Source organism: Chiroxiphia lanceolata, chromosome 13 (genome assembly GCF_009829145.1).
Source record: "Chiroxiphia lanceolata isolate bChiLan1 chromosome 13, bChiLan1.pri, whole genome shotgun sequence".
NCBI lineage: Eukaryota > Metazoa > Chordata > Aves > Passeriformes > Pipridae > Chiroxiphia > Chiroxiphia lanceolata.
The window spans coordinates 18,212,955-18,239,897 of NC_045649.1; the positions used below are offsets into that span (position 1 = coordinate 18,212,955).

Genomic DNA, 26,943 nt, shown 5'->3' on the forward strand with positions numbered 1-26,943 from the left:
TGGGGGCTTCTCACTTATGGGCAAACTTTGTTTCTATCGACCCACTTATTATTTCTGCATCTTTAGCATAGCAGAAGTATTTATTTTAACACCTACTTCTCTCACCCCAAGGAGACAGGACGTGATACTATTGATCCTCAGGCCAATCATCCATTAGGCATCCATTAAGACCCAGAGTGATAGGAAAATGTGAATTACAATCATAATAATTCCATCAAAGGGCTGCTAAGATAAGGCCCGAGTCTGTAGCTCAGTGAGGGTAAGGATCTCCTGAACCCCTGACATCCAACTGTAGCCACACTTTATATATATTGTTGGAATAAAAAGGTGCAAAGCAATATCTCTGTGAGCTGTGAGGTGTCCTTTGATGAACTGTGGTGTTTCCAGGCATCCAGTAAAGCCCTCAGCCCTCTGTTTCACCACTCTGCCAGACATTCTTGCTATTAAGTAAGAATCAGCAAAAGGGAACCCGAGTCTGCTTTAATGTACCTTCTACATCCATCTACATCTGCTTCCCGTAGGTGCTCCAGAAAGCATCTGTCATCACCGCTGCCCTAAAATAGTTTCAGCCTGGCCTGGCATTCTCTTATCCATTTCTGCCTTTTCTTTCTTATCTGGTGTTTCCTTTCCCACATTATAATTTGGTCTTTTTCTCCATTTCCCTGGCTGAATCCGACTCTGAAACCATCTGCTGATTTCTGCTAATTTTAAACAATATATGATGCCACGAGCATAGCTGTGTGGAGTGGTTTTATTGTAGACATGTTTGAAAGTATTTAACTGAGCTGTGTGTTTAGTATTACACTCATGAGCTTATGGACACATGAGGATCATAGTTGAATGAGTATTTTTAAATTGCATGGCACCCCAGGCAAATGAAGTGTGCTTTGCTCAATATTTTTAAGCGCACGAACTGATGCTTAGAATTGTGCAGCTGTTTTCCTTGATGGGGCACACAGAACTAACAAATATATGAAATATATCTGCCCCAGTGTGCACCTGGGTGTGCTTCGAATGGACCTTTGGCATGAGAGGCCTAATGATGTACACAGCTGATGTACCTGTCATGGGCTTGAGAAACGCAGCTCCCCTTCACAGCCACTCACTTCCCTTCCTGCACCCGCTTCTGCCACTACACCAGGGTATGAGCATTCTTGCTCTTGCTTATTTAACCTTGCTTATTTAAATTAGCTCTTGCTAATTTAATTTATTTGGGCAGCACCTCATCTAAACCTGACTCTTAGATGACAATCCAAAGTTTGAAACAGCACAAAGCTTTCAACATAGTATAGAAACTGTAATTTATGCTGTTGCATCTCTTTAGTGAGAATCTTAACTCATGGTGTGTGTGCTGCTTAAAGGTCAGCAAACGCCTCAGCTTTACCTCAGCATCCCAATTCCTCTTACTGTTGTCTCTTGCTTTTCTCATTCTTCCCCAGGAATGCTGCCCTTTCAACACGAATCACTCCACCAGGTCCAGCCAGAGCTGAACCTGGGCCTGCTGATGACAGAGTAACTGTTCTCATAACTGAGTCACACCTCGCCCTGCAGGCTGTGCCAGTGTCTGTGAGCCTGTGTGTGTGTCATTGGCACAGCCAGACCTCAATGCCAGATGGAAGCCCCTTACATACGAATTCTACTTGGGAACTGCATCCCTTTAATGAGAAACCGGGTACAATAATGTGATTTTTTTATGATGTTCATTTTACTAATTAATGTTTAATCTGGTGGTCCAACAGGTTCTGTTGTAAATACCCACAGACTGCATGTCTCTGCGATACAGCCACAGAATGTAAAGTTGCAATTTTTTTAGAGCACCTAGGGAAGATTTTCCGTGTTCACAGTGAAATGCATAAGACCTCATCTTTGCCCTGGAGGATTAAACGATGCCCAGTAGCACAGGCCTCATTTGTGTGGTTTAAGAACTGGTGCTGTCACTGAGTTTTCCATCGCTGTTGGTATCCAAATCAAAGTGCTGGTCAGTGGGCTGCAGCACTCCTGCCAGAGCCGTGCAGCAGTGCCATCGGGGGCTGCTCCTCGAGGGACAGAAGCTGTGCCAACCACAGCAGAGCCGGGACTGGTTCTCGGGGGAGGATGTGAGCACCTGCAAACTGAAAACAAGGAAAAATTCAGAAACATGTGAGGTAGAGCTGGTTCATTGTAGCTGTTCATTACCTGAACAGGGGCACCCGTCATTTCCCACTGCTTTGAGATTCTGCTCATGAAGTTCCCACTTAACTTTTGCAGTCCTGCTGCTTGTAAACACACGAGGCTTTGTCCATTTTCAGCGGGACAGGACGGGTTTAGGTCGTTTATACTGTTCCAACTTGCACTGCCTTGCTATGGGTACGTTACCCTGCTCGATGACCATATGACTTGTTTCACGCTCGGCAGGGCCCGGGAGGGTCCGGGTCCCCATCCTTAGGCCGGGTGATGGGAGCGGGGGAGCTCCGGGCACAGCCGGGTTGCTGGGGAGGCTCATCGCCGGTGACAGCCGACCTAAACCCCGTCACCGCCTTCACTCCCACGAGCCGCAGCGGAGCCAGCTCCGCCAGCCGCCTCCCGCAGCTCCGGGGGGAGCTCTGAGGGAAGGGGCTCCCGGCAGGGGGGGCCGGCGGGCCCGGGCGGCGCTGGGCGCGGCCTCCCGCCATGGGCCCGCGGCTCCCGCAGCGCCCGGCCCCGCTCGGCCCGCGGGGCTCTGCTGCTGCCGCTGCTGCTGCCGCTGCTGCCGCCCGTCCTGTCCCGTCCCGTCCCGCCCCGCCCGGCGCGGGGCCGCGCCCGCCATGGCCGCGGGGCGCCCGGAGCCTCACAGGAAGCCCGGGCAGGGCTCGGCCCTCGCCTTCCTTCCCGCCCCGGGCCGCGCTCCGCCCGCCCGCTGGCGGCGGCCCCGCAGGTTTGCGGTGCGCGGAGCTCCGGAGCGGGGCGGCGCTGCCTCCCCTCGCCGCCTCCCGCGCTCTCCGGCCCGGCCGCCGCAGCCGCTCGGCGGGGCTGTCACGTGGGGAGCGGCGGCGCTGGCGCTGCGCTCCGTCCTCTGCCACCTGCCCCGGAGCGGCGGCGCGGCCATGGGGCCGGGGCTGGGGCTGGGGCTGCTGCCGCGCCGGGCACCGCCGGCCCCGCTGCCGGCCCCGCTCCCGGCGCGGGCTCCGGGGGCCGCCCGCGGCTCGGCGTGATCCCGGCCCGGCGGGCGCGGAGCCGCCGCGCTCCCCCCCGCGCTGAAGGGCAGGCGGCGGCGACCCGCCATGGAGAAGGCAGCGGCCGCGGAGCTCCGGCAGGGCGCGCTGGCGCCGCTCACCGCCATCTGCCTGGGTGAGTGAGGGACGGAGGGAGGGAGGCAGCGCGGCCCGGCCGCTCCCGCCGCCGGGGAAGGTCCGGGCACCCCGGGGGGCTGCGGGGCCCCTCCTGCCCTCGGGCAGTGCCCGGGCACGGGGAGCACGGCACGGTGGAGCCCCCTCCCTCGCTCCGCTCCGGGTCCCTGGGGCAGCCCCGGCGCTGCGGAGCCCAGCGCCCTGCCCTTGGCTCCGGAGCCGCTGCCGTAACCCCGCACGGCGCTAAAAAAACCCAACAAAGTTGATGCCTGTGGCTCCCCGGGCCGTGAGTCCCTGCGGGGCTCGCCGAGGGACTGCCCGGCGCTGCTCTGGAGAAACACTTTCTCCCCTTCCGTTTCCCTGCCATGTTCTGCTCGCCGCCCTCCTGCTCGGAGCGATGCTCTCCGCGCTGCCTCGCAGCAGGTGTTAAGTTATGGCAGCGCGATGCTGGTTCCCAGTCTGTCAGCCCGGTCTGTCGGGGGATGGTTTTTGTCGGGGAGGAGCGCTGGCACCTCTGACTGCAACACCCCGCGTGTGTTGACAGGGACACGGAGAAATCAGGAGGTATTAAAGCTGCCCCCTTCCTGAGGGGTTCTGGTGGGTCAGCTGGGGCTGCACCGAGCCCTCCTCACACTTACAGGGCAAGCTGGCGTAGCTCCTTCATCCAGAATGTGCTAAACCCACATCTACTTGCTCATAACGTGCATTAGAGTTCATTTTTAATAATCCTCAGAGGAAGTTACTGTTTGTTACATAAACGATCAGAAGTGGGTATATCCGTGACCAGGCTGCTTGTTCTCTTTTTGTAGAAGTGTTTCTGTAACATCAGTGCTTGCCTAGAGAAATGTAGGAAGTTGAGGTTTAAAAGTTGCTCTGGTTACTTCAAATCTATCTATTTTAATTAGCATAAGTACGATGTTAAAAGCTAGCAAAATTCCAAAACAGTTTCAACATCCTTTGTAGCTAGTACTTTTTTTTTTTGAAGACTCTTAAAGGGATTTCAGAGATGTGCACAGTGTGAGGATAACGTCTGCTACATTGTTTATTTAAAATTAGAAAAAGATACAAATTTCCACCAAATTTCCACCAAATTTCTTGGGTTTTTCTGGGTGTTGTTTTGTGGGTTTTTGTTTTGTTTTGTTTTTTGTTGCTCAGTCAGACCTTTGTTAAAGCTTTTGTTATTTAACAGAAATAGCACAGTTCTTATTAAAATGACTAATAAGATAATAAAAGATTATGTAAACTCCAGAGTTGAAATGAGAACACTTCTTGTAGTTAGATGTGGGTGATGCCAGGTTGAAAGTTTAGTAGATTTCTGCTTTCTATGACTTCTAGAATTTCACTGTCTGGCTCTTCTTTTCAGCTGGAATGTTTTATTCCTATTCCTTGCACAGCTGACAGTAGTGGAAGTTGAGAAACATGAGAGGTGGGAAGCTTGTAAGGTATTCTGCTTCAGTGAACCCATAAGAATATGATGCTGCTACTTTAACTATTTTTGTTTTTTACTTCCTACTTGTGTGTCCTTTCCTTTCATGTTTGTTTTTGGTTCTTGCTTTTTGCCATTCTTTTCTTTTACTTTTTGTTTCCCTGTGTGTGTGTGTTTGGTGTCTGTATCCACGCACTGCCACTGACCATTGCTGCCTGACCTTGTCTGTAAACTGCTGCTCCCAAGGCTGGAGTTGGGTTTGTTTCAACTCTTCTGTTGTGAAGCCATTTTGTTTATCATTCTTGAGAGATTCTGGAGGACATAGAAAGTTTCCTTCACGGGAAGGAATCAGATCAGCAAAGCTGATGTCTGTCCTTCTGGCTGTGGGAAAAGCCTGGTAGCTGTCATTTGGTTCGGAGGTGCCAAGATGTAAATTTTCCCTTTTGATCCAAATAAACCTCTTTCCCAGCTGAAAACCTCACCCTGAGAATTACTTAGCAATCCAAATGATTGGCACAGGAAGTTTCCTACAGGGAGTTCAAGCCAACTGAACCACTTCTGGGTTTTTTTCTGACTTTCCCATAGCTTCCCAACAGTTAAGAAAAAGAGCATTTATAAAACTTTCTAATACACCTTAGTCTCTCACCTGTTTTTATTTTGACAGGGTCTTGTTTTGACAAGAGACAAGAAAACCAGCAGGGAATGGCTGTTCTTTCTTTTGAGCCTCTGACAGTTTTGAGAGCTGAGTGCTTCAGAAAATGCTGGTTTACAGTGCTCTTGTGGTTTGATTTGATGGTCTAGAGTGAGACTGAGAGTGAGCAAAACACATACTGCAAACTGTAAGCTTATTCAGTAGCTGGGGAAGGTGCCTGATTTAAAATGTAGAGAACTGTTCTTGACTGCTGACTTCTTAGTATGAAAGGGTTTGAAAATGAGAGCAAAGAACTTGCAACTCAGCCAATAGAAGTTTTGTGTTTGCAGAGGTAAAAGAGTATTTTTTTGGGCTTGTCCTTCTTAGGTATCTGGCAGGTCTGGTGTGCAAAGCTGCCTATAACTGTGTTTCTGGTAGCAACCTAGGGCTCTCTGTTTCCCAGTCCCCAGTAACATAGCTCTGAGTTGGGTAACTCCACTTTGTCATGCCCCATGTCTTTATCCTACATATTTCCATTTAAAGGGCATAAGGGCCCCTCATCAGCTGTGCCAGGGAACCTCTGCTTCAGAGCCCATGTCCTCTTATGGTTTTTGGGAGGGAGGATTCAGGTATAAAACATGAAGAAAGGATGGTAGTACAGACCTGGACTTTGCTATACAATGTACCTTCAGACACTCCTGTCACTTGTGGTGATAATGGTTATGCAGAGTATATTCATGTACTTTCTTTGGAGCAAGACAAAATATTTTAATTCTCATGAATATAATTTTGTGTCTTAATCACTGATTAATTTCTTCTCAGTCCTTATGACTGTATTACTATGGTTACCAGAATAGCCGTGCTTTAAAACCATGTGAGGAAATGTTGTGCTGCTGTTGTTGCTGTGATCCAGGGCTTGTCACAAACGGATGTGCTGCTCCACAGAGCAGGAGTTAGCAGAGCCCTGCTGTTTCCTGGGGCAGGATGGCAGTGCTGCTCCTAGGTAGGCTTCCTGACCTGTGGGAGCGAGCTAGTGCTGTGAAACACAGGAAATAATTACATCGTCATTGTCAGAGAACAAATGTTATGGGCATTAATTATGTCATAAAATCGGTGCTGTTAAGGTCCTCTGAACGTCACGTTAATGCTTTAAGCACAAATCTGTGGCTCAGGTGTTTCTTCCCAGGCCATAGCACACGTGTGCTGCCATTTAGTTGCCCTCCTCTGTGTGTTCCTGAAAGCTCTTAGGACCACGACCACTTAGAAGGAGGGAGAGGTTGCTGTCCTTGCCCCTGTGGCAGAGCCCCGAAGACTTCTGTGGCAAGTAACACCAATCATTCTGTTCTGCTGGGCCTGGCCTCAGCCTGAGGTCCGTAGCAGTTTGTGCACCTCCCAGAATCGCTGTCTGCAAAAAGCTCTGGCTTCAGGAAGGAGAAAATCCAGGCTGTGGACAGCCAGGTGTAAGTCAGGGGAGGACAGCTGTAGGCACCTGCTGCAGTGTGGTGGTAGTTCAAATCCACCACAAACTGAAAACCAGAACTGGCAAGCTAAGGGATCGTTTTTAGCTTTTTTATTTTCACCTCTTTAGAGGTCTGTACTTTTCTTCCTCTTGTGCTGGTGTAAGTTATTCCAGAAGGTGGTGGGGCAAGGCTCATTGTTCTGTGGTGTGTTTGGACAGTGGAGCAGACAATGGGGGCCCACTCTGAGGCATAAATAGTGTTAATTGTCATCTGCTTCCGAAGTGACTATTGGGAACACTGACAGCTTCTCTTCCTCTCTTCTGTTGTTGATTTTTACTAAATGCTTGCAAAGGGATCGACTGTTAAAATATTTAGGACTTAACACATACAAAATAAAGCCAGAGTGAGTGCTTGGGCTGGGATGTTGTCAATTAAGTCTTCTGGTAACCTTCTAAACCTTTCTAATTCTTTTAAACATTTGTTACTTTATTAATAGGCTCTCTTTGTAGAGCACAGATTACTATTGAAATGAGAGCAATTAGTGGAACACGCTGTAATTGTTAGAGAAATACCTTAAAGAATGTATGGGAAAACTAATATGGAACTACATGTTAATACTGACCTCTGGAGTAAGAATCACACAGGACAAATTTTCTTTTTTGGCAATAACTACTCTTAGCAGATCACTCTAGTGGTATAAACCGTGGAGGGAGACTTTTGAGTAAGTGAAGAGTCTTTGGAAATTAATTTGCAAGTCGGGTATGTGTTGCAAGTACTGCCTCATCCTGTTTTGATTGTACCAGTAGAGCTTTTTGAAAGGTTCATTGCTTTAGCTTAGTCAAGGCAATCATGTTAGCTTTAGCAGTTGATTTTTAAGGTGACATTTACCTGAGAGGAACAAACTTCGCTTTATTCAGGGGAGATGTATTTGAAGATAAAAATGGCATTAGTTGTTTTCCAGCAGTTAAGCAGGTAAAGTCACTAGCTGTGATAATGAATGTTTCAGTGGAATTGTTCTTGTCTCTCTCAGTGAAAAAAAATCCCACGGAAGACATTTAGAAGAGATTGGCAGTTGTTTCTTTCCTAGCATGTTTGACAGATACTAACCTAACATCGTGTGTTGACTGTGTTTTAGCTACAATGAAGGATAATAGTTGATTACATGATTTGCTTGTGTAGATGAGCAGAGTTTTGTTGGAAAACTGCTATGCATTTCTGTTAACACCCCAGCAAACACCTAGGAATGGTTAACTACTGACTGCCACCCTGTGCCACTGGAACCTGTCTGAACATTCTTTTTCTGTCTTTACACAGTGAATCTCTTCCTGACTGGGAAAATCGAGAGTGCTGTTACCTCACTAGGTAAGGCATACCTTTCCTATTTGTATTTACTGTTCTTTTGAGCTGTTACTGTCTCTTCCCCACACAAAGAGATCTTTCAATGAAACAGCATGACCTTTGTTTGAGAGAGACTAACAATGACAATTTAGGAAGTTTAGGACTTTTAGGTCTTCCTGGAGTTGTAGACTCCAGCAGTGTCACTGTGCTAGAAAAGAATGGTACATGCTGATATGTTCAGGGGAAAACTGTGTTTAGAACATGTGTCTGGGAATATCAAGCCAGGGATAGTGGCCCATTCCTGGGGGAGCTAAAACAAGAATATTAAAAAAGTCTTATGAATGTTGACTTGGAAATTCAACCAGATTTGCAGCACCTGGTGTAATTTCCTTCTCTGTGACTTACTGACATTATGGGAACACTGCAATCAGGGTCCCCTTAGTGATAAGGGCCCTCTTCTGCCTGTCAATCCACAATCACTGGTGTAGGCTCACTTTGTGCCCAAAGAGGCTGCAACTTAAATTAAAAAAGCCAAATAAGGGGAATAGTAGGAAAGGATATAGGGAAACATAAAAATAATTCTAAGGAGGTAGATCAATTAAGAAGGTTTAAATCAGAAGGTAATGATTTTATGATTAGGTAACTTCCTTGAATTTAGCTTAGAGGAAGTGTGGATGAGCCATGTAGGACATGTGTTGTTTGCCACACGGTATTTTCCATTCTTGCATTGGAAAAAATGCAGAGTGTCATCTGTGTCATAGTCTGTTCTGTCTGAATGGTTCTTTGGCTTTTGATGGAGTTTGGCATCTCTTGGCTGTGTGATGTATGAGTTTACAACGTGTAAACTAAGTAATTATACAGTGGCTGGCCTGGACTGGTGATGCTGCCTTGGCCTGAAATATGTAATACTTCATGCAGTTGGCTCTGCTGCTTTCTAATGCTGATTTTTTTGCTAGAAACAGAGTTGTAACATCTGGCTTTTATTCTTTCCGGTATGCTGAAAACCTCAGAGTACTGTAGCCTTTGTGCTTTCTTGTCTTCGTGCAGTTTGGAGTTACCTTGTCTCCTGGCAGTTTAACTGGAGCTGGGGACAAAAATGATCATGAAAGGTCACTGCAGTGCTGTGACCCACGTGCAGCTTCTCTCACCTGTGCATTGGAGGATGGCAGGTTAGGATGTACAGTTGTAAGTTGCCAGGGATTGTCTCACCAGGAGATGTTCCTGAGGAGCCCAGATAAAAGTTGGGAGGAATGTTTGCTGACCTAAACACGTCCTGACAAAGCAGCTTGTTGCAGAGTTGGGCTCTGTGATAAGCTGTCGTGCAGTTTCTTCTCAGAAAGCAAATAACAGCAGAAATGGTGAGTTCTGGAGAAGGCAGATGGAGGCACCATCTCGGCTGTGTTTAGAGGTTGTAAGTACTCAGTGCCTCTGAGCCAGGCAAGCTGCTGCTGCCTGGGAGCAGTGCTGTCCCAGAGCCCCCATTCCCTGGGCTCACAGGGAGCTGGTTCAGCCTGTTGATCCAGCAGTGTGAGCTCAGACTTTGTCAGCTCAGCGAGGCGAACTCTTGGACTGTGCCTTCACTGGTTCTGATCAGGGGCAGGAGCAGCCAGCTGGAGACTGGGCAATGTACAGTGGAGCCTGAAGTCCTCTTTTTCCACAGGAATAAGGGACCTGCATTAAACCATGTGTGCAAGCCCTCCTTGGGAGAGCCTTTTGAGAACTTGGGGAGAGTTTCGTGCTGACTCCAAGGCAGCTACTTGAGGAAATGTATATTGCCAAGCATTTGCTTTCCAGAGTAGGTTCCTTGTGGCAGGTGCAAACCATCTTTTATCCCAGAGCAGATGGTTGGGATGTGTCCCCTGAGACTGGGACAGACCCTGGGGCATGGCAGAAGTGTGAAGTTGCAGGTTTTGTTTTCTGCTGGGATTATCTGAAAATTTATTCCTGCACAGCACTGTCCTTTGGTGAAGATTGATGTCTGTTTAGTTACAGGTGCTCTTGCAAAAATAGGAGTAGTATTATTAATGTAAAACTTTTGGAAACTTTATTGCATGTATTTGTGCCATATTTAACTGGCAGAGGGAACCTACTGCTGTTCACAGTGGAAGAAATCCATTTGATTATTACAGAAAGAGCCTCAATAAGATTTATGCCTGCTTGACAGAAACTCTCTGAACTCAAATCTCTTCTGGCATTTATTTCAAGTTTGGGATTTTTTTGGTTGGTTGGTTTTTGTTTTGTTGTTTTGTTTTCTTTTAAATTTATGAAAGATTTATTATTGTCTGTCCCCAGAATTTATCTTTTCTCTAAAAACACCATCTCAGTAAGATTTTTGGTGAGTTGGTTTGCCAATCCAGGGGTTGGTATTATTTTCTGTTTCTCCAGTAATGCTAAGTGTGGAAAACTTGGCAGTTTGGAGCTTTTAGTAAATTGGGGGTTCACTTTTCTTCCAGGTTTTTGCAGAGAGGCTGCAGAAGGACACAGAACAATGGTTGAAAAAGTGTTATCGCTGCTATTCTTGTGTGTTGTCACTGATGATAAGACCTTCAGAATCCAGGACTGTGCCTTTCTATTTAGGAACTTCCCTTTCCTTTAGATGTCTTGGCAATTTGAACAGGATTTTGTTTGTTTTCTTTAAGGAATCACACTGTCATGCTTAAGCCCAGCTTAATAACACAGTACTTGGGCTTGTGTGTGATTCTGCAGACTTCATGGCCGGGGGCTGAGGAGGGAAGTGGGAATACTGAAGCTCCAAGAGTATAAAACTGTGCCCTGGTGTGGTTTTACCGTTTTGTTGCCAGCACTGAAGGCCGTGTTTAGTACATAAATATCTTACAAAATTGATGTAGGTGAAAGAAGAGCCTCTGAAAGCAGCACTTGGGTACTTCACCTTGCCAGTGCTCAAGGAGTAGGGAAGCAGGTGACTGGTTAGGAAGGAGATCAACTGATATTTGCAAATCCCATAGTAATGAGCACTGATGGGAAAAGAAAAGCATCAAAAGCAAGGCAATTAAGTAAGGTTTGGGTAAAGGCTGTACTGGTTTTGGGAGGTGTGGGGGGGGGTGCGTCCCCAGTTTGCTCCAACAGGTTTTTTATCCTTAAAATAGTGTAATTAATACAATATGAATTCAGATTAGTGGTCCATTCAAATCAGGACCCTTCACAAGAGCAAAGCAGTTGTCCTTTTGATTTTGAGTGGGGCAAGTTTGACATGCTTGTTGTGCATCAGAGGGGTAAAGCCTTGGGCAACAATAGCCATTGTCAGATGACCTGCCCAAAATGGCATATAGTGTCAGTGCAGCCCTCACCCTGCTATGTCTGGAGATTTTCACAGCCACAGTTCTTCTGTTGAAAGGAAAAATCTGTTTCTCTTCGTGCTGGTTCTTTCCACGCCCCACATTTGTGTCAGATGTGCAGTGCTATATAAGAAAAAGTGTTCTTTGCTGAAAACCTGAAGTGGGATGTTACAGCAGTTCCTCTGCTGACACATTAGGAAACTGGACGTTATTGCAAAAGAAAAAATGCTACTTCAGTGTTACTTAAAAAAACCCTGGGATACTTCAGATAACTATTGCTCACGATCTTTGTAATTACTTCCTAAAGAAACAAGTATTTGGGAGAATAATAGCTCTGCTTAACTGCACTGATGAGTGCATCAATGGAGGTGCTCATGTGGAACCACCAGTCAATGGCACCTCCTCAGAATGGAACTAAAATGGGCTTTGTGCAATTGTGATTCTGTTCTAGTGCATTTACTATGGATAAGGGATATTAATTCAGAACAGTATTTGGTCCAAGGGCAACAGAAATATTTGCAGAGCTGTTACTGGAAGCTCTGGCTAGTGCTGTCTGGCGTGTTTGCTATTTTGCTTTGTGCATCCTGTTTCCTTCCCATTTTGGAGTTTTAGTAACCTGGCAGTGAGGAAATGCTGCCCTTTCAAGCTCCTTTTATGTGGTTCTCTAGGTCCTCTTTTGCTGCTGTGATATGTTGATGCAGTAACAAGTATTTGGAGGAGCACAATTCTAGACCTAAACACGCTGAGAACTACAGTCGAAAAATCTTGTGGATCTTACATTTGCTTTTATAATGCTGTACTTGCATCTGCATCTTAGTGTTTTCCTGCACCTAGAGTGGAGTCTCTCTGTGACAACAAAAATGTTCTTGTTTTTGTAACTTCGTTACTGCAAAACGTTTGTTTGGAAAATAGATGTTTTTGTGTATTTATGTAGTCTGTATGCTGTGGCCTTTGAAACTAGTAGGAATTATATGCATATATATTTCAGTGGAATGCCCTACTCGGAGAATAAAAACAATGGCTTTTTTTTTTAATGTTTTGCCTCAGGTAAGTTACCTCATGCTTTTTATGTTCCTGTGGTTCTCACTTCCAAAGGGCTTGCTGTGAACAAACAGGGCAGTGCCAGGCCCGGGTTTCCTGGGGGGGACGTGCTGCAGCCCAGCCCCAGCGCCAGCCAGGAGCTCTGCAGGCAGCCCTGCCACCTGACTCGACTGCAGCCAGGCAGCTTTGCAGGCACTCCTTCCCTCCATCCCTCCAGTGCAGCTAAATCTGACCCCAGCTGGGAATTGAAAATGATGTCTTTATGTGGCTGGATTTCAAGCAGTGCTGCAAACCTGTCATTTATAAGGCAGTTTATTTGGGGGGGGGGGTGTATGAGGAACCTGAAAGTGCAGGCAACCTTGTTTTTAATCTTGCTACCTTTTTCAGCTGCAAGAATGTAAGCTTCTGTCAAAAACTGGAATATTTGGCTGCAGTCCACAAGTCATGCTCTAGATAGTAATTTGTTTTAAAAATAGTCTAAAAAATAGTTTTGGAGAATGTTAAGAATAGCTATTGCATTACAGAGAATTTCCCCTCTCATAGCCTGCTAAGAGTATGTTTTCCCATCAGAACAGCTTTCCAAATTTTCCTTAGAACATTTCACTTTCATTTTTGAATTGCTTAATTACAAATTATAAGTATTTGATGTAACCTGCTGTTTTCTATAGGAAGAACTAAAAGTGCTTTGAAAATGCTGAGCTTTATTTAGCCCTGTTTCCTCCTCTCCCTGTCTGGAAAATGTCTCCCATCTATGTGAGTTCAGAAGGAATTTAAAGGACTTTAGTAATGTTCAGTATAAACATTTGACATCAGAGTCCAGTTTACTTTTTTGGGGGGGGTGATGGTATTTTTTTAACCATTACAAACTCTTCAGGTCTGTCATATGGATAGAAGAATAAACAACATGTCCAGGAACATGTTACAACAAAATGAGCTTCTAGCTACTTTACAATGAATATGAATCTCCTTCAGCTGCTGGGTGACCTACCCAGGCTTTGAGGAGCTGGTAAGAAGGCTTTCTGTATTACAGCCTCTTGGCAGATCGTGCAGTAATATTGATTGTAGCCTTTGGTAGATTCACACAGGGTTATTGATTAGTCCTGCATTGAAGTGCAGGTTGTGTTGCCTACACTTGCTGCGGGTGTCTTAATTAAAAACCAGGGCAGGGAAGAAAGCAGTGAGAGGATAAAAGTGTTGACTCTCATTTGCCTGCAATCCCCAAAAACTGATGAAAGCTCTTTTAGCTGATGTGAGTTGTTGATTAGGCAAAGCATTAACAATATTATTTTCCCCCCTTATTAACAGCTGCTTGCAGTGGAGAACTGGAACAGCACACAGAGAGACGAGGAGTCATCTATAGTCCTTCCTGGCCACTGAACTATCCTCCAGCCATAAACTGCAGCTGGTACATTCAAGGAGATCATGGAGACATGATAACAATTAGGTATGGCTTGATATTCTGTGGAGGTAAAGAGTTGCTTCGCTGAAATGAAAGAAAATGCGAGTTCTTACCTGCTATACCAGTGTGAGGTTGTCTGTCAGAGCTGCTGGGTGGTCAAAGTTGATAACACTGGAACATGATTACAGGTTGGGCACCTCTCTCATTTAGAAATGTTTCACTGTGTCTTGTTTGTGTAGGCTACTCCTGACATCCATTATTATACAAGTCACCTGTAGGCTTTTAATATATTTATCTTCACAATGCCCGTGTGCGACTTCATGTACCTCTGATAGATGAGGGGGTGGGAAACAGTGATATATTTACTCACATTAAATAGCCCCCTTTCTCTTCATCACTTATAAGTAGGAATAGGTGAAGGCTATAAAACCTAGAACAGCCCCAGTGCGATATATAAAATTCTTACAGCAAAAATGGCTTTTTTTCTCACATCTTGAAATGGTGCTATATTTAATAAATAGTCGAAGATACTTATTGTTTATTGTTACTTGTTAACCAAAAGACACTTGCTTTTGTGCTTAATATTTATTTCTAACAAATTAAATAATAGCATTTGTGGCACAATTTTAGCTCAATTCTGGAAAAATGCTATTCAATAAAGACTAAAATATATTACAAATGGTTTGTTATGAATGTTTAGGCTATAATATGAGCATACTGTGAATTTACTTAATTTCTCTGGGCTAATTGTTGAATCCTCAAACCAAGAATTTCTTGCTTAAAAAAGACCCCAAACCCTAGGAGAGGGGTTTTTTTGTTTTCAGTACTGTTGTATTTGAAACCATCTGCTCATTCTTTGCTCAGCTGCTTAAAAGGACTGCAAACCTCTTCAACTGCAGATGCTCAGCAATTAAAAACAAATCTGCCACAGATGGAATAATAGGAGGGCTCCACCATCCGTAGTTCAAAATAGGAACTACTCATCAAAAGTAATGAAGTAGGTACCTGCCAGCATTTGAGATCCATAAATAGAAACAGGCTTTTAAACCCCATTACATTGTATTGGACTTGGGGAATTTGTTTCAAAGCAGAGATTGTGGGAAACTCTGAGAAAGCATACAAATGAGACACAGGACTTGGCTCTGGAGAATGATACTGAAGTTTGTGCTGTGAAAGCATCTCAGAGCTCCCAGTTAGAATTAGGGCTCTCTTCTGCAAGTGTGAGTGTAGCAGAGGCTAAGGAAATAAAGGAAAGTGAGGTGCAGAAACTGGTAGTGGTGTGTATCCAGTTGAGACGTGTGCACAGCAATATGATCTGAAAGATTTCTCCTTAATGGGTTTGTTTTCTGTCGCTGAATACACATCCATATCCTGCCCTCCTCTGCACATGCAAACAATGGGAGCTATGTGTTTACATCCCAGGGAGTAGTGTTGTGGTGTTACGTTTCTGACTATAAATGTACTTGGGATGACTCACTGCAGTGTCTGAAATTCAAAATGTTGCAGCATCTGAGGGTTTCTTTACCAGGCTGTAGCCCTTGTGATGCCAAGGACATGAAAGAAGCAGCTGACTTACCCAGGCTAACCTGACATAGGCAAGCTGAGAGGGTTCAGATACAAACATTCTTTCCTCTGAGTAGCTGGGTGTGCTTCTTGTCCTAACAGGGTATTGGTAAGGCCATACATAAGAGCAGCTTTTTGAATTTTCCTGGGAAAATCAAACACAGTTTCTACGCTAACATATGGATTTTGAAAGGTTCCAAAAAACCCCATCTCCTTTGTCTTGTGTTAGGCTGAATGCATTTCCTTTGATCTTGAGTTCTTATTGACAGTAAGACAGCAGTGTTATATAAGGGATATACATATATATATAATGAGATACAGCAGGAGTCATTAAGGGATAAAATTGCAATTGAAAGTATTTTTAATTTCTAAACCATTTGCAGTCGGTGGTCATTTTTTATAAACCTATTTATTCAACAGCTTTCAGTAGAACAGTGCCCAGATCTCTCTGTGGATGTAAGGTGCTGGCTCCTGTGGGCATGTCCTTTAGCAGCTTTGTCTTAATGCCTACCTTCCATGTGGGTGTATTGATTTTCTTCCTATCCTCTCATTTCCATGCTTATTGTTTTGCTTTATAGTTTACTTTTTAGAAATCCTTGAGGGAGATTTCCCGCGAACAGGAAATCTATGTTCTTTATGCTTATACCTCTCTATTAGTTACACACATTTCAGTCCTTTCTTCCAAGTTTGTGTGTCTGATGGAATGGTTCTGTTGACAGCTGGGAACAAGTCTGTAGCCACTGTTTTCCAGGGCTATGTTGTGTCTCTTTAAATTCAGGTAATCAGTCTTTTAGTTATTGTTTTGGAAACTACTTGATTTTTCCCACCTATTTTCTCTATTTTTATGCTTGTTTTCATGGAGGACTACATAAAATCCTGTAAGATCAGATAAAGATGTCATATGCAGTAACTGCCTTTGTAGCATCCTTTACAGGCTTTATAGGTGTATGTTTCCTCATATCTGAGAAAAAGATCAAAATAATTTTTGTTTGGCAGTTGCTGTTACCTGATGGTTGTAATAAACCCTGATGCAGGCAGAGTATAAGTTTGTTATTTTATTATTGGAATTTATGGGACTGAGAGTAAAATATTCCCCATGCTCAGAATTCCAAATGAGAGTATTGAAAAGCAATCTGCTTAGTGAAGCACTCAAGTTGTCTCTTATTCATTGAGGTGGGGGAATCACCTTCATTGGCTTTCTCTTCAGTGATTCATGACATTGGTTTTGGAAGAAGGAATTGTCAGGTACCTGACAGGAGGGTGGAGCCAGGTGGGGGTTGGTCTCTTCTCCCAGGCAACCAGCAGTTGGACAAGAGGGCACAGGCTCAAGCTGCACCAGGGGAGGTTTAGGTTGGACATTGGGAAGAAGTTCTTTCCAGAGAGAGTGATCAGGGACTGGAAGGGGCTGCCCAGGGAGGGGGTGGAGTCCCCATCCCTGGAGGTGTTTAAGGACAGACTGGATGTGGCATCAGTGCCATGGGCTGGGTCACAAGGTGGGGTTGGGTCACAGATTGGACTCAATGATCTCAGAGGTCTTTTCCAACCTGTGATCCTGTGATTTGTGTCTCAATTTCTGAGTAAAACCGAGACCTGTTCGTGTAAAGGCTTGCTGGTCTGTAATTGTGTGGATGGTTAAAGGGGCTGTTTCAGAGCCTATTTACCAAACTCACAGGGTTTCAGAACTTGAAGTTAATTGGAAAAACCCTTAGAATATCCACTTCAGTTGCATGTGCTCAGCTTTTGAAGAAGCAGGCCCAGTGTCTCCTGCCTGAGGTTACACAGTTAGCTGGTGCTTGGGAGCTGGGAGCAGAACAGAGCTTTCCTGACTTTCAGATCCTTGTGCTTCACTGGTTAAGCAGAAATTTTTAATGAGCCAATTAAGTCATCAGTTGTTCACAGTCTGCACTTGCTCTGAGAAGTTGGCAAATAGAAGTAACTTTTCTTGCTTAATTGGCTGGTTCTGTTTTATTTTGGGACTGTGCTCTACTACATAATGTTTATTCTCCAATTTTTAAAAGGAGTTTAGAGGGCCAAATTGGACATTTACTTTTTCATTTATTTACTAATTACTTTCATTCAGATTTTGCGTCCCATGTTTGCCCTTTTCCAGTTATTAAGAATGGGTTTTTTTTTCTTTTTGCTTTAATCTCTAGTCACTCATGCTTAAACTGCCATAAGGGGTGTAGAGAATTCCCTACATTATTTACGGAAGTACTTTTTTTTTCCTAGGTGGTACCATTCCTTTCAGTGCAAAGGGTAAAAAGTTTAGCTCTGCTAAGCATTAAGTTTTGCAGGTTTTTCTTGTATGTACAGACTGTTAATGTGTGTTTATGATAATCTGGTTTAATGATGTTCTTTTCAAGCAACATAAAATACTTGTCAGTTAATAGGACTTTGTAGGCTACTGTTACTTCATTTGAGTACATAGGCAAGAACTGATATATATGACTGACCCTGTAATTTTCTGTAAGCTCCTGGAGTTCTGCTCCCTGTTGGAGGTAACTCTTTTTTCAGTATCATACCACTGAAAGAAAAATCAGATGAATTTACTGATTTCTGCAGAATTCCATAAAAACAAGATTTAGTGCTGCATTTGTCAGTTCACACTGAGTTGTTTTGATCCTCAAAGTCTGAATACTGACAGTGTTTACTAGACAATTCTTGTACTTTTATATAAAACTAGGGGATTTTTAAAGGAATTAGCTGTGGAAGAGACATTCCAAGAGCAAGATAACTAGAGTAAGTGCTTTTGAATAGAATCTTTCAGAAGAGGCAAAAGCTGCAAAACTTGGTCCAGTAATTTTGGTCATGTATACCAATCTCCTTCCCTCTTCCTGTATTGTTTTGGAGATCCACAGGCAGCAGTGAGAACAGCCTGAGGGCCAGAGCATTTTGCAGGATGTTCTGTGGTGGGAGTTGTGTTTTGTTCGTGGTGCAGTTCCAGTGCTGGAAATACCAATGCTGGAGAGCTTTTGCTCTGCCTGCCCTGTGAGCTGGGGCTGTGTGCTCTGGGCACGGAGCAGAGCCAGCTTCTCCTTCCCTCCATCATCCAGTTGGGATGCTGAAGCAGAGAAGTGAAGCTCTTGGGTGGAGGGGGATGTCTGGAGCAGGTGGGGAAGGCTGTAGTTGAGGAGTGCAAGGGCTGGAATTCAGTGCATGAGGTATGGGTGCTCTGTTTCACTGGGGCTCGATCCTCTTTCTTGTTTTAGTCACAAAAAATAATGCAGCTTTTGGATGCAAAGGGCCTTCCCTCAAGAACAACCACAGACTTAGCTCCAAAGACTGTTTGTATAGTCCTACAAGCCCAAGACTTTGTCCCTTATTTCCACTGCATACCATCATTCATTCAACCACTGGGTTAATCCTTTTGATAGAAAAAATTTGCATTCCAGTTTGAGAAAGTTCAACTGAATAAATAAATGTCCCTGAGCTCTATTTTGTGGGTAGCAGAATTAAATTATTCTTCAGAAGACTGTAACAGCAGCAGCACTAGATCTAATTACAGATGATGAAAGAAGTGGAGTAGCAGAGGTTGAGCACAGTATTCAGGACTCTCAGCTAAAATAAATCAGTTATATACTTAATGTCAGGAGTAGTATGGCAGAAACTTGTGACACAAAACCTCGTTGTCACGAAGGCACAAAGTGAAAAATTTTACAAAAGTGAAAAGTAACTATATGTATTTATAAGTGTTTTGTATTTTTTTGCAAAGGAGTGCTTTTTTTGGTGAGGGCTCATTCAAATATATCATGCTTTTGGTCTTGGGTAAAATCACCATCAATTTAAATGAGGAAAAAATTGCTTCTAGTGGGGACAGTATAACTTAAAAGGATGCTGGAGTGAAGTGACAGTGCCTTAATCAAAGGAAAATTTGTTCAAAATATATCTGTTGATTAGTTTGCATGAGGTGGAACATAATTCCTTTGACTTTGCTTTTGCCCTTAGAAGAAGAAATTTTATAACTGCTATGGTATCTATTTGCACTGGACCTAGAATGTATTTCAGGGAAATTGTGTTTATTCAGTGGTGTTTGAAACTCCTGGGCACTTGGGATTAAGATATACTTGGTTTTGTAAAAGAGCTTGTTCTTGTGAATATTCTGTATTGACCCTTTTCAAATACCAAGGTATTTTGTTTCAGTGGCTCGTGCATCTCGGAGAAGCATGAATCTGTTAAACATGGTGTTTCCTTGCAAGTCTCTTCTGCCTCATCACCCTTCTGCTCTGTTGGCTTTGTGGCTAAAGTTTGGATTTTTTTAGTGGAGGACTGTGGGATTCTGCTCTGAATCTATTTGAGACCCACAGCTGGCACTCAGGAAAATCACTTATCCTCTGTATGCCTGGTCTTCTGCTTTGGAAAGTGGGACTAAAGGTTCTTCCTCTTCCACACCTTTTATAATAAACCAAAAAAAGATGTTTATTAGTAATTAGTAAAAATTTAATACTAAATTTTCAAGGTGCAAGTAAAAGATATTAATTATACTCGACAGCTATTGCTGTCATCTGAAAAAGAGTTTGTAAGCAAGGCATGTGCTTGTAGCTGACTTTTCTGTATTCTTTGTGAATCTTAAAAGTGTTAAACCTTTTGTTTTGTTTTTTTCCTAGAGAGAAATGCATTTTATTGTAAGGTACAGACAGCTTATTATATAGGCAAATTCTGCCCTGGCTGAATTATTTACTTGATAGACAAAAGTAGCTCTTTTCGGCAGAGTGGGGAAAACAGTGGCTGTGGGACCCAGTTGAAGTGCTGGGAACTGGGTAGGATAGGAGAACAATTTGTTTATATTTTTAAGGTTGATCCTGGTACATCTAAAATAATTGCAGAAGTAAGAGATCAAAAGACTTAGTAAATGATCTTGTTTGTATTGCAGAAGCAGAAGTTTTTCTACTCATTCTCAACCCCCCCTTCCAAGTTTTGAATTTCCATTTCTTTAATGACTGTAACCTATTCTTAAAAAGTTTTGTTCTTGGGCAGATAGGTATTTCTGACACTTTTTCAAAATGTCTTTATGACAAGAAATCCCTACAAACAATCCTTCACGTAGAAACCCTAGGTGATGTCTGGTGCCAAAATGAATTTCAGAGTGCAAAGCCAGTGTGGTAGCTCAGTGATGCTGCCTCACATCTCCTGTAACAGACTTGATGTGGGTGCCTGTAGTTTCCCTGATGCTCTGTATAATTCCTGTTCATGCTGCAGTGCTTTTCATACACTTTCTTGGGCATTAAAAACGTTTTTTGCTGAACACCTGTGACAGAAATACTCTTTAGTTTATCTTTGCATGGCTGAGTACTTCAGTCTTTTCATTCTGACTACACAGTCATCTAAAACTTCCCTACAAAATATGCTGGTTTCAGAAGCTTGATGAGATTGCTTATAGCAAAGAATTGAGTGCTGTAGGAATATTTCTTCCCAGCTGGGAAGGCACATAGAGTGTGGTGGGAGAAAAAGAGTTAGAAAAGAGAAAAGACGTATTTCTGGGTGGATTGTCCTTACCTGCACTTATGTTGTTGGACATCTCTTAATTTCCATATTAACTTAACACTTTCAGTGCTCCCTCACTTCTTATGCTCTTGCTGATAAGTTTTTTTGAGGGTTATTAAGCTGGAGTGCTTGGCAGAACCTACAGGTGCTGTAGGCTGGGTCTCCTGCTTAAATAAATTGGCTAGTTTATGTAGCTGCTGTTCTTTCCCTTTCACCTTCAAAGGGCAGGATCTGGCAGGCACTGACAGCCTTTTATAAATACACACTGATATCAGAAAATTACCTTTCCATTTATCTTTTTCAAAGACTTTGTCTTTTATGTTTGTGAAAAGTCCTTTGTGGGGGGAGGTCTGTATTTCACAGCAGCTTTTCAGCCTTTCTGAAACTTCTGTCCAGGTGTTTGCATGGGGCAGGCACAAACTTCCACCAGGTAAATTTTGTGTAGCTGAAAGGGGACATGAAAGAGGACCAAAATTCATTTCTAAGTATTCTGAGCAGTGTGCCCTTTCCTACTGAGTGTGATTTGCTGTGCAATCTGCTGTTGCCATTGCAGATTACTGAATGCAAATTCAATCTGTTTCATCAGAGCACAAATACCACGTGTGGTTCCTGAGCCACAAGTTAAGGGAGTATTATCTGGTTGTGTTCAGCGTTCTGCAAACAACCAGGGCACCTCTTTGCACTAGATAAGCTACTACTGAAAAATCACTGGGCTTTGGTCAGCAGAAGGGCTGGAAATTTGACTGTTAAAAGGTTACAGTCTTGTTTGCTCTGCATTTGCATTCCCAGAAAGGGAATATTTTAGTCTTTGAATTAAAAAATAATGGTGTTAGATTTTAGGTTCTATCTCCACCCCTGTTCTCTTCTTGCTCTCTCCCTGCCTGTGCATAGCTTGAAGAGAGTGAGTTTGTGTCTCTAATACTTAACCCTTTAGGGTTCTTTGTACTGCTTCCTACTGTTCTTTTTCCAAGGCAGTAGTGACCCCTGTCATCCCTAGTTTCATAGCTGTTAAGGTTGGAAACAACTGCTAAAATTAATCTATCTTCTGTATAATGTATTCTGGAATTTTGCTTTTCCTCATCTCTGTGTTTTACGAAGCAGTTTTATTTAAGGACTGAGTAAAAAAGGAATCACTCTTTCAGCTTTTGGAGCTGCTTGGCATGATGTTTATGCCTGGGAGATGGGGGGGGTGTGCTTTGTTTCTGTATACTCAAGGTACTGTAGATGTTTCATTGTCTTTGCATGTGATGTCTTTATGTCAGCACTGCTTGGCACAGGAAGTCAGCTGTTGGAGTTGGTTTTTTTCTCTGTTTGGCTTTGTTCCAGATGCGTGGCCTCTCTGTAACTTGTATTTTTTTTTGTTCCTAACAGTTTTAAGAACTTTGACTTGGAAGAGTCTCAGAAGTGTGCAGTAGACTGGTTGATGATCGGCCCGTCTTCCAAGAGGGAGGAGTACAAAGTGTGTGGATCTTCCATTCCTCCGTCCTTCATCTCTGCGAGGGACCATGTTTGGATATTTTTTCACTCAGATGCATCAAGCTCAGGACAGGCTCAGGGATTTCGCCTTTCTTATATTAGAGGTAAAACCTTACAGTTTTTTTGCCTTCTCCTATACTCCCTCTGGCAAAACTTGAAGATGGTAGTATTATTTTTTTCGACAGGAGTCTTGGGCCAGTCGTGATGACTATAAAGTGTTAGCATGGTAACACTAACAATATTTACACTGGGCTTTTAAGCAGTGTTCCTGAAGTGTGCTGGCCTGACTGATTGACTTGTGGCATGCAGGACAGTAGACATTAAAAAATTCCATCAGCTAGCTCCAAAAGTTTTGATCCTGACTTCTTTCTTCTTGTCCTCTTTCACAGGAAAGATAGGTCAGGCTGTGTGCCAGTCGGATGAATTCCGCTGTGCAAACGGGAAGTGTATTCCCAGTACTTGGAAATGTAATTCCATGGATGAGTGTGGTGATAACTCGGACGAGAGGAACTGCACTGTCCCTCCAACAGACCCTCCCTCCAGCATCTGCCCCTCAGGAACGTTCCAGTGCAGCGCTGCCCACTCCACTAAATGCCTGCTGAACGAGCTGAGGTGTAACTCAGTCAAGGACTGCAGTGATGGCTCGGACGAAGACAATTGTCCTGATCTTTCCTGTGGCAAAAGGCTGGGTAATTTTTATGGCTCTTTTGCTTCCCCGGACTTCTTCCGTGCCGACCACAGCAGGTCGGACCTTCGCTGCACGTGGTTCGTGGACACGCAGGACAACCGGCACGTTCTGCTGCAGCTGGATTTGCAGCTGGGCTACAGCGACTACGTGAGGGTGTACGACGGCATCGGGGAGAGGGGGGATAAACTCATGCAGACGTTTTCCCACCACAACAACAGGCACTCGGTGAGCGTGGAGTCGTCCAAGGGCCAGCTCACTGTCTCGTACCACGCCCGCTCCAAGAGCACCGGCCATGGATTCAATGCCACCTATCAGGTGAAAGGCTATTGCCTCCCTTGGGAGCACCCCTGTGGCAGCGACGAGGAATGTTTCACGGATAAGCAGCACTGTGATGGCTGGTGGCACTGCCCAAATGGCAAGGATGAGGAGAACTGCCCTGCCTGCCAGAAGAACGAATACCCTTGTGAAGGAAACAGTGGGCTTTGTTACTCCATACTTGACCGCTGTAATAACCAGAAGAACTGTCCAGATGGCTCAGATGAAAAAAAACTGCTTTACTTGCCAGCCAGGAAACTTCCACTGTGGGACAAATCTGTGCATCTTTGAGACTTGGCGCTGCGATGGCCAAGAGGACTGCCAGGATGGAAGTGATGAACACAACTGCCTGGTGATTGTTCCCAGGAAGGTCATCACAGCTGCTCTCATTGGGAGTCTCGTGTGTGGCTTGCTGCTGGTGATAGCGCTGGGTTGTGCATTTAAATTGTATTCTCTGAGGACCAGGGAATACAGGTAAGCATCTTGCTTTGGTGATGCTTCCATAGCTGGGGTGGTTTTTTCCATTTTTTAAAAAGAGAAAAAAATTGATTGCTTACCAGAGAATTTGCAAAATACTGTGAAATCAAATCCAAGGACTTGCTGACAGCTAAATAGCAGTCAATGCATTAGGCTTAGAGAAGAGTATTAAGATTCTCAGAAGTAGTGAGGGGAATGTCAGCTCTTCTGTGATCAATGAGAAATACACATTTATTGTGCAGCATGGCAGAATCTGTATCTAACTTAATCTGTCTTGAGTAATTTCCTCTTCTTCCTCTCCTTGCAACAAACTCCTTACCCCTGCTAAAATCTGAATGTTGAACTGCTACAGTGAAGTGTTCACTGAATCTGAACTGAACAACCTCTAACCCCTCCGCTCCTTAGTCTTTAGTTCTGCTAAAAGTGATGTCTGCAGTGTTGGGGCCTGTTCTGGGCAGCAGTCCGTGGTGCAAGCTGTGCCCCTTTCCCTGGTCCTGTGTGCCTTGTTGTATGTGCAGGGTGTGTTTCTTTGCCTGTGTTGGATGTTTGTGCAGGTGTAGTTCTGCCCTCTGGGAGAGAGTCATAAGGGACTTTCTGGTTCCCATCTCTTGTGAGCACCAGCTCTGTACCCTGCTGCTGGCACTGTTTGTGTGTTAAGTAGTGTGCTTTACATTCTCTCCTGATCAAATGTGCACGATGAAGGAGCTGGAAAACAGCCACTGTGCTGTGTTGGGAGGATGTCCCCTCATCTCCTCAGTGCCTCTGTTCTGACGGGACAGCCAAAGCTCCCTGCGGCTGCAAACTGCCCCTGTTGTGTGACTGTTCCCAGGTCTTAGGGTTGTCTTCTTCACAAATAACCTTTGGGCCCTTGCTGGACAAGTTACTGGCCAGTTGAAGAAACTTTCACTGCCACGCAGTGCAACCTGAGGCTGCACCAGACAGTTTGCTGGTTTGATTCACGGGTGCTTATACCCTGTACTCTGAGTTCTCTTGTTCATTTTCACATCCTGATGAGATTTTCATTGAGCTTAGTCGAAGGTCTGTGGTTCTGCTGCTAGCACAAAACCCCTTGGCAGTGCTTTTACACATTAACACGAGGCAGGCAGGACAAACTGACTGTTCCTTCTCTTCCATGTTTTCTCTCTGGTTCTGTTTCCAGAGCATTCGAGACCCAGATGACACGACTGGAGGCAGAGTTCGTGCGGCGGGAAGCTCCACCTTCCTATGGACAGCTGATTGCACAGGGACTCATCCCCCCGGTCGAAGATTTCCCTGTGTACAATGCATCACAAGTATGCAGGCACAAGTGCCAACGAACATTTCAGCAGCCAAACTACTGTATAAATGACATAGAATCAATCTGGAACTGTGTTTCAGTTGTGGCTGTGCCAATTATACGGAAGTAATATGAAAATGTGTGTGTGTGTTACGTGGAGCTGGAGGACTGCAGTTACACAGCTTGGTGCTGTGGGTAGTTTTGAACATATTAAATGTGTTTGCTGGGGAACAGCAGTGAGATAAACACATGCTGTTTTGCTGCACATCAGGACAGAATGAACTAGAGAGAAAGGTCAGAAAGTAAATAGAAAAAAGGCTTTTCAAGCTGAAGTTGTGAATGTACTTGAAGTGATAAGAAAGTAAGGTCCCTAGCAGTATTTTTGGGAAATTCTGGGATTGTTTTCCATTTACAGATACATTGCAGTGGCAAGCCATTAAATCATTCTTCTCTGTAGTTGCTGAGTTCTCAAAAAACTCCTGTACCCTGTCAGAATTATCCAACTGTGATACAGTTCCTAGTGTGATAAAACACTTGTAGTTTGTTACTCCAGTGGAAAAGTACCTTCCTGGGCAGACAGGTAGAGCTTAAACTCATACAGGAAACACTGTGAGGGAGAGAAGTTGTGGATGTCCGATCCCTGGAGGTGTCCAAGGCCAGGCTGGATGGGGCATTGACCAACCTGGTCTAGTACAGGGACGTTGGAATGAGATTATCTTTAAGGTCCCTTCCAACCCAAACCAGTCTATGGTTCTTTGAGAGTCTTTTGGTACAGGCAGATCTGTCTTTGGTTTTTGTTAGAAAACACACATTTTCCAAGGAAGCGTAGGGATCGAGCCTGAGAATTCTGGCCAAGTGGAGATATTAGTGGGGGGAACGGGATTTAGGGGAAGTCTTTGGAGTACGTGTGCAATGATATTTTGTTCCAACTGTGTTACAGGCCTCTGTGCTGCAGAACATCCGGACGGCCATGAGGAGGCAGATGAGGCGCCACTCGTCCAGGCGCAGCTCGTCCCGGCGGCGCTTGGGCAGGCTCTGGAACAGACTCTTCCACAGACCTCGGGCCAGAGGGCAGATCCCCCTCCTCACACCCGCCCGCACCTCACAGACTACACTGGGGGATGGCATCATCAACCGTGCTGATGGCACTACTCAGAGCCCCCCGGCTTCCCCAGAAGGACCTGCTCAAGAGGCAAATGGCCAAGCCAGGGGCCCACAAGAAGCTGGATGTAGCAGCCTGCAGCCAGAGACTGAAATCACAGAGCCATCGCCTGCCAGCATCTCACCCAGCACTTGCACAGCAGCACGTGCAGAGCCCGAGGCTGGACGTGCCAATAAACCTCTAAGTGCTGACTCTGACAGAGAGCTTAAGCAGCCCAGTAAAGTGGATTCAGGAAAGGCTTTCAGGGATCCTTTGTCTGAAAGTGTTACAGAAACGATCCATGGAGGGTCAGCATCCAGGAGGACTGGCCCAGAGGACAGTAGTTTAAGTGGAAGTCATCCGCTGAGTGAAGAGCCATGTAGGTTACCCTTAAAAAAGTGGGAGTCTGGTTATCCAGACAGCCCTGTGAATGTTCATATCCATGTGGATGGACAAAGCCAATGTTGCCCTAACTCGTACCGGGAGGAGCCTTTGGGTGTTCACGCGGCTTGTTGCCATTCTGTGGAAGTGCCAATGTCAGAGCCCTCTGCTCCCCTCCCTGAAATCAATACCAGTGATGATGAGTCTTTACTTGTTTGCTAATAAAAATTTTTGGTTTGGCCCTGTAAA

General features: G+C 44.6%; 2 protein-coding genes across 2 annotated transcripts; one reads left to right on the plus strand and one right to left on the minus strand.

The window, feature by feature from the left end:
- Window positions 1-1,686: 1,686 nt before the first annotated feature.
- On the minus strand, window positions 1,687-3,241 carry LOC116793593 (translation initiation factor IF-2-like). The gene is made up of 3 exons (XM_032701541.1): window positions 3,039-3,241; window positions 2,240-2,988; window positions 1,687-2,104 (listed from the first exon to the last, which is right to left on the minus strand). Exons 1-2 carry the CDS (start codon window positions 3,239-3,241, stop codon window positions 2,382-2,384), a joined length of 810 nt encoding a protein of 269 aa, XP_032557432.1. The 3' UTR covers window positions 1,687-2,104; window positions 2,240-2,381.
- On the plus strand, window positions 3,206-26,943 carry LRP3 (LDL receptor related protein 3). The gene is given in 8 exon segments (XM_032701324.1): window positions 3,206-3,306; window positions 8,137-8,184; window positions 13,803-13,941; window positions 22,312-22,520; window positions 22,806-23,647; window positions 23,649-23,893; window positions 25,056-25,188; window positions 26,113-26,943. Coding segments are annotated over 8 exon segments (2,487 nt in total). The 5' UTR covers window positions 3,206-3,239; the 3' UTR covers window positions 26,917-26,943.